Raw genomic sequence first — 7,902 nt, forward strand, 5'->3', positions numbered from 1 at the left:
TCGTCTTAATTCAGAGTTCCCACAAATTGTGTCAATTTGTTCTGACTAAACAAGTCTGAAACACACTCCAAAAGATGGTTAGACTGGTGGTGGGATGGATCTCAAGTTCACTTCAACGTTCAAGTTAGAGTTTGCTTGAGGTGATACGTGAGAAAAAGGAGAGAAGCTGGTCCAGAGTTTTGAAAGATGGAATCCCCTTGTCATTACCTTTGTGAGTCTCTATATAGTTGTCAGGAGGGCACCTCCTCTTTGCATATTTCCTTGTCGTTGATCTCATATGAGTCGATGAGGGAACTAGATCTGATCGTTGTTAGCTGCCCTTCCTTTCACGAAATGACATGTATTCGTAAGAGAGCATCTAGGAGACTGATTTTGACAATCTAGCAACTATCTTTCCATTCAACCAGTGCTACACACCTTGGAATATCGCTATGGAATATCACTGAGAAATGACCCTAATGATATGGGGGTTGCATTGCTCTTCACATTCTTTAAGCAAACTACATGTGGATGTACAATGTAGACTAGATCTGAAGATGAGGAGACAAGGAGATTAAGCTATTTTAGAATGGCTTTGAAAGCAAACGAAGTTGGGACTCGAGGTTAGGCCAGGGAAGGTGTAGGCGACTAAGGCTGAGCCAACTAAATGATGTCAGAATCTAGGACTGAGATAGAGTCATGGAAAATTTCGACAGCTAGGTCAAGCTAGGATACCGGGATCTGAGATTGAAACAGAATCATGGAGCATGCTGGTAGTTGAGGTCTAGCCAGGATATAGAATCATGGAAGATGTCGGCAGCTGAGGTCGAGTTAGGATGTTAGGATCTGATATTGAAACAAAATCAGAATGGATGTCAATAGTTGAGACCGAACCATGATGTGGAGATTAAGATAAAATTATGAAAGATGTCGACAGTTAAGATCGAACTAGGATATCAAGATAGGATACTGTGATGTTAAAGAACCATAGAGGATGTTGATGTTTGAAGTTGAGCCAGGATGCACGATCTGAAATTGAGATATTAAAAAATTATAAAGAATATCAACAGAGATCGAGTCAGCATACTATTCTAAGATGGGCACATGGTTCAGATGGATCAGATCCGAATTCCCCATGAGATGAGTCTGGCTGCTCATGTTTCTGCTTTATCTTTATCTTTATCTTGACCTTGAGTGACAAGTTAACATGACTCGTAATCCACGTGGCATGTGGAGGTTTTGTGGGGCGTCAGAAAACCGCCATATCAATCTGAAATGGAGAGCAAGTCTAGTACTGTGAGCCTCAAAGTCTGTTGGGCCTCGTAGCCTCGTAGGACAAGTCTTGAGGTATTTGGCAACAGATCGCAAGAACTATATATCTCGAGTTCTGATGAACTGCGTGCACGCCAAGCAGTTCGTTCGATCATGACCACTGTCGGGTCAAATGGGTTATATGTCTCAGTCTTCTCTCTTTAATAGTCGACTCATGCCCACGCCGAACCTAATCCACACGTTAAAGTTCCTCGATCAGAAGAGTCCACAGCATTTGCCCCATCGATAATTGACACGATACTTTGCTCCAAAACAAAATTAAAAAAAAAAAAAAAAAAAAAAGAATACTCGGACAAACGTCAGTGGGTCGACTTTCTAAACTCAAATTGTGCAGCCGAATTGACTGACTTGTGAGTCAGGTCTTTAAAACGATGAATATAAGTGGAAGGATCTCACTATTCAGTTGGAATAAAGTAATATTTAATAGTAGCTCGTGATCGAGACGTATTTTAATTGCGCAATTTAGTTGGCAAGAATAATCCAGCGGAGCAGAGAACAGAGGAGTAGGATCGATCTCGACGGCCGCCATGTCCAATCGCGATAGCTCCGGCGGTGGGTGGTTCGTCTACGACGAGAGCAGCGACAGCTACGATCTCAACACGCGGATCCTCGCCGCCGCCGTCATCTTCCTCGCGGTCGTCGTCCTCCTAGTGATCGTCCTCCACCTCTACGTCCGCCATGTGTTCTTCCGCCGCCGCCGCAATAACCTCGAGGCCTCGGCGGCCTCCGGCCGCCGCTTCCTCCGCTTCTACGTCACCGACCCCGCGCACGACGACCACGTCGCTCCCGGGCTCGATCCCTCCGCCATCGCCGCGCTCCTGGCGCGCCCTTACCGGTCGACGGCGGGCGGCGACGGCGAGTGCGCCATTTGCTTGAGCACGGTGGAGGACGAGGAGATGGTGCGGGTGCTCCCGGGCTGCGGCCACCTGTTCCACGTTGGGTGCATCGACATGTGGCTGGGCTCGCACTGCACTTGCCCGGTGTGCCGGGTATCGGTGGAGCCCCCGTCGGCGACTGCCGCGGCGGAGGACGGCTGCGAAGCGACTACTCCGGCGTCTCAGGAGGAAGCGACGTTGGCAGCGAAAGAATCAGAGTCGGCGTCGTCGTTCACGAGAATTCTCAGCTGGGAGAGGTCAACGGCGAGGAGGCCGCAAGGGCAAGGCATAGAAGACTTGGAGAGACAGTAAAAAGAAAGCTACTCATATAAATCAGGATTTTCACTGATCACAATTATATACGTATATATTTTTTCACCCTATTAAGAAATCGTACAATCATTTGTTTTGACAGATATATAATTTTCTTTCGTCTATTCGCCGGAATCCCTTGCATACATAATTCTTAACGATGTATTTTCCAGACCTCGCCGGCGATTCAACTTGCCTGACATAAAAAGAGAGGCCGTGGCCGTGTTTCAACTATCAACTACCTGATAATGAGAGTTTGGTGGGAATTAGCAGACGAAGCACGCCAGTACCTTTACTTTTTTAGGTTCACGTGGTTTGAATAATATAATTCAATTGATTTCCCCAAACTTCCTCAATTCTTTTCGCCTTCAATTATCTTTATATTAAATGCGAACTAAACGATATGTTCAAATTATATTTGGGGCCCAACTCCTATCGTTCAAAGACATGTTGGGAGGATTAGTTTATACATTTGCAGCTGAATTCAGTTAGTTTCTTTGTTCACGAAGTACTGAAAACTCGAACAGAACTCTGAGTCTGAGTCAATCAGATCAGAGAACTTGCATTTGGACTAGTCTTGTCACATTATGTAAGGGCGGAGTCAGGTATTGCCCAACCCGGGCTTTAGCCGTTGTTGAGAAAGAGGAGAGAGGAAAAATGGAAGAGGAGGAAGAAAAAAAGTTAATCAGATAGATTGTCAGTCCAGAGTTTGTATTTTCGATCAGTCCGGGATAAATCATGTAGATCAGACCTTCTGGATCCACCATGGCATTTATGCCTGATCTTTGTTTGCCCTCTTTAATGTTTTATTTGTCCGGACTAATTAATTAATCCACTGGTTGTTCACTAACTACGATCTCCTGCTCGACAATAATTCTTTTGGCATGTATTCTGCGCGCGCCTCTTGCTTTTATATCTGATGTGGATTGTATTAGAAGCCTGTATCAAGAAGGTGGTTAAATTGAGGAGGAGGTTAAAGTTAAGATAGAGCAATGGGATCATCCTCACTTGCCTATTCAAAATGGGTGGTTCCACCATTTGGCTCAGTTGTCTCGAGACGCAGGTCATCTCAAGATTCCCGAGATCTAGACAATAATAATAATAATAATAATAATAATAATAATAAAAGTTCTTTAAGATATTTTTAAATTTTTTTGTTCAAATTTTTTGTATTTAAATTTAGGATTAAGAATGATAGGTTTAAAATTTTTTGATTTATTTTTTTTTAAAAATAAAATATTATTTTTATATAAAATTTAGTTTTCTCGCTAATATTTAGATAAATTTTTTTAAAATTGTTAAATTATTTAATCTTTTTTTGAGACATTGTTGAACGTAAATAAAACTTTATTAATTTTAATTTTAATTTTTTTTTTCTGATGAAGCATTTTACTTTACGTTGTCTAGATAAAAAAAAATCTCTATTCATGTTATTATCGAGAAGAAAAAGAAAAAGTAAGAAAGAAATATCATCAACGAGAGAGGAGAAAAGCTTTCTCTGAGAGTATTACCGGCGAGAGAGCATAAACTTACAGAATTACTGGTGAGAAAAGAAAAAAGATATCGACGAGAGCATAAACGTACAAAATTAATGATCAGTAAAGAAATAGGCATGAAGCATTGGTGAGAGAATAATTAAGATTTTTTAGAGATATTGAGAAGGAAAGAGTTTATTAGTTTTATAAGATATATAATTAAATAGAATAAAATCTTGACTAAGTGCAATTACGAGGAAATAAGATTAAATAAAATAAAATCTTAGCTAATTATAATGATGCTAATTGTAATGATAGGAAATAAGGATATATGTAAGGTATAAATAGGAATAATGAATTAATTGATAAGATGCAATTAATGAGTTAGCATGATATTTATTAATGTGTATGTTATCATTAATTAATATTAATGACCCAATTTAATTTTTTAATATCTACTTAATTATTTAATCAATGGGTCCCAGTAATATTAGGGCCCTAGGCATAGGCCTTAATGGCTTATGCTTTGAGTCGGGCCTGTCGAGACGAGAGGCTCTTCCATTCCTCTAGGCCCCATTGATCATACTCTCCTCTCAATCCTATCGTTCAGACTTTTCTCTTAGCCCTTCAGATTCGACGCTCCTCTTAACCTCGCTAATCCGACATTTAGCCAATTCGCCACTCCTCTTGACCCTGTCGATCAGACTCTCCTCTCGGTCTCACTAATCTAACGCTCCTCTGGGCTCTTCCAATCCAACGCTCCTTTCGACCCCATTGATCAAACTCTCCTCAAGATCCTGTCGATCCAACACTCCTCTCGGCCTCACCAATTTGACATTCCTTTCGTCCCTATGCTCAATCCTGCCAACCAAACGCCCTATTCATCTCCACTTAGTCCTGTTAATCCAACACTCCACTTAATAGGCCCAATCCATTAGCCCAACATTCTCAACATCACATGAACATACATAACACGTGGGATAATATGTGAGCTCACATAGCACATGAAATAGCACGTGGATTGTCAACGTAGAGGAGTATGGTCAACATAGCGTGGCCCCGCATGGTCTTTTATAGTACAGAATATGAGTGACATGATCTTCTAATATGATGATGTGACACTTTCCCTACTGGAACAGGACATGCTATTAATTAGTAAAGAGGTATCATTCCTTCTAGGATTTATAAAAGGAGTCTGCTCCCATAGCATAGATATGTGTGCACATAGACACTTACAAATCATCATATTTCCCTATCTACTGCTATTCTTCTCCTCCTCTCTCGTCGGAGATTAACTTGAGTATCAGAGTGGTTGAGTCTAGATACTTCTTCTGACCTCCATTCTAACTCTCTCTCTCTCAAACTTCATAGACATTCTTGGTGATCTGATTCTTTCTCTCTTCCCCTTGACATTCGGCTACTCCGTCAACATAAAAGATAACATCAGGTGACTCATTCATCAACGATGTCATATAGGAATAATATCCTTTAATGCTTCTGGAATTCTTCAACGAAGATAAAGCAGACAGTTATGATCATGCTAGATATAGTATTTTACTAAACCACACTTAAATTTCAACATTAATATTTAAATTACAGTATCAATTTTGATTTGAAGTGATTCAGAATTCTCTGAATCCATCATCCAGATTTGAACCATTCGAAAATTTAAAATTTTAATATTTTTTGAGGGAAGAGAGTACTAACAATCCATTAATAATATTGATTAGTGAATATCATTGCCCTAAATCTTATAATAAAATCTTTTAACAAATTTTATCGAGCCTCATCAATTAGTTTCAGATGAAATTGATTAATAGACTTAAAGTAAAAGAGGGGTATTTTGAGAATATGATATATGATTTGAGTATTTTGAAAGGTAAGTAATAATATGTTTAGTAAAATTGTTGGATGTTAGAGAGGAGGCGAAGGGGCATTGTTTCCCCTTCGTCTCCCTTTTGTGTAAACGTCAAGGAGATGAAGGGGCGTCTTTTCCCCTTCGCCTTCCTCTTTCATCTTATATAAGGCGTCCAAGATAAGGTTGCGTGGAGAGAGAGCAGATCAGAGAGGTGATCAGGGAGGAAAGCAAAGGTGTGAGGTGATCAGTGTGCGAGCAAAAGAGAACATCCTGGGCTCCGAGATTTGGTTCATGAAAAAGTTCGAGGAGGTTCCAAGCGATGATCTTCTCGGTGACAGAAGCAACAACGTCTTCGACAACATCTTCTATGATTTCTTCGGGAGATCAATGTAAGTCATTTATAGTTTAGTTTCTAGTGTTATTTCATGCTATCTGGATCAACAATGATATTAGAGCATAAATTAGGGTTTTGAAAGCATGAAATTAACTGTGAAATGGCGACATTGCGATTTCGCAATAATCGTCAATGTTGTCGAATTCGCAATTTCCTCCCGGACATATGACGGTAGAGGAGTGCCGACGATCACGTTAAAATATCGGTGGAAGTCGGCAGTGGGGCGCCTCATGTTTATCACGAGAATGCTCACGATTTTTTTTGTCGCGAAGAAGATGAACAGTGAGCATTGTTCATCCATCAAATGGCTTAATCGATTAATCAATCGATTCAATTGAATTGAATCGATTAAAATTTCATTTCAATCGATTCAAAATTGTGCACAATTCTTCAACCGATTCATGAATCGATTGAAGAGAAAAAAAGGTGAACAGTGCTTCATTTTGACGAAGCACAGTGAAGAAAAAAAAAAGGAAAAACATGTAGAAAGCAGTGCATGCATATTTTTTTTCTTCACGTGTATAAATTTATATTTTAATTAAATATATTTATTAATTAATTAAATGCATTTAGAAATGTATTATTAATTAATAAATAAATATTTAATTATTTTATGGTTCAATTAACTGAAAATTAAACCAGACCAACTTGTCCAATCAAACTCAGGTCTGGTTTAAATTATTAGTTGATTTAAGCAGACTAGTTTGATTCAATGATACCTAGATCTGGTTCAAATTATTTATTGATTTAACCAGTTTGGTTTATTATTGAATTAATTAGAGTGATCTTGATTACAGAAGTTGGGCTGATCAAATATGATCAGATTAGTTCTGTTGTGTCACATTTGATCAAAAAGATTAGATTTGTTCTAATAGATCAGACTTAATCCAATGAACAATTGGATGAATCAAACGGACATAAGTTTGATCAATAAGTCTGAGATTGACTTAAATGGGTTTAAACAATAACAGAACATAGGTAAGAAATCTCTGTCCAATTAGATTAGTTCTAATGAGGACGATAGACTAAGATTAAGATCCGGACTCCTGATTGACTGGTCTAATGAGTCAGTCGACTTAAACTCCTGAAAATCGAAAAGATTTATTTTTCTTGATTTATAATGATGGTTTCATGCCTGTATAAATTGAATTAAACTGGTTTTGTACTGGTTAGTCGATTTTGTACTTATTTAAATTCAATTTTTCAGATGACATGGACTATTACCACATTGACTCGTCGCGAAGTGCGGCGAAACCAACTCCAAGAGGAGATTCAGGAGATAGAGTATAAGTCCATTTATAGAGTCGACTGACATGTTAGAAGGCTTGATAAACTATTCTGGAAACTTGAGCAAGAAGAGTTTCCAGTCCTGGACAGTTATAGGATTTGGACATTGATGCATTCATTGCCAGAGTATCCTAGGGTGATAGCAGACTATGTATGGGGACGTCATGAAGGACATGTCACATATTCAGAACTGTGTGAGGAACTACTTCATTATATGGGCGAAGAAGAGCTTGAAGGGTCTGAAAAGGACCAGGAAATGTTCAAGGAAGATCCAGAAATAGATCTAATGAAGAATTCTGAAGTTGCTCCATCTAAGATTATCCCAAATGAGTCTAGGTTAATAGGGATAATGTTGGTCGCTGCACTAGTATTTATCCTAGTGGGAATAGT

The 7,902-nt window shown here is 39.1% G+C and overlaps 1 protein-coding gene across 1 annotated transcript; it reads left to right on the plus strand.

Annotated features, from left to right (window-relative positions):
* The first annotated feature begins 1,784 nt into the window (after window positions 1–1,784).
* On the plus strand, window positions 1,785–2,635 carry LOC122003586 (RING-H2 finger protein ATL2-like). The gene has a single exon (XM_042558679.1). It carries the CDS (start codon window positions 1,839–1,841, stop codon window positions 2,496–2,498), a length of 660 nt encoding a protein of 219 aa, XP_042414613.1. The 5' UTR covers window positions 1,785–1,838; the 3' UTR covers window positions 2,499–2,635.
* The last annotated feature ends 5,267 nt before the right edge of the window (window positions 2,636–7,902 follow it).

Source organism: Zingiber officinale, chromosome 7B (genome assembly GCF_018446385.1).
Source record: "Zingiber officinale cultivar Zhangliang chromosome 7B, Zo_v1.1, whole genome shotgun sequence".
In the NCBI taxonomy this organism is placed as follows: Eukaryota; Viridiplantae; Streptophyta; class Magnoliopsida; order Zingiberales; family Zingiberaceae; genus Zingiber; species Zingiber officinale.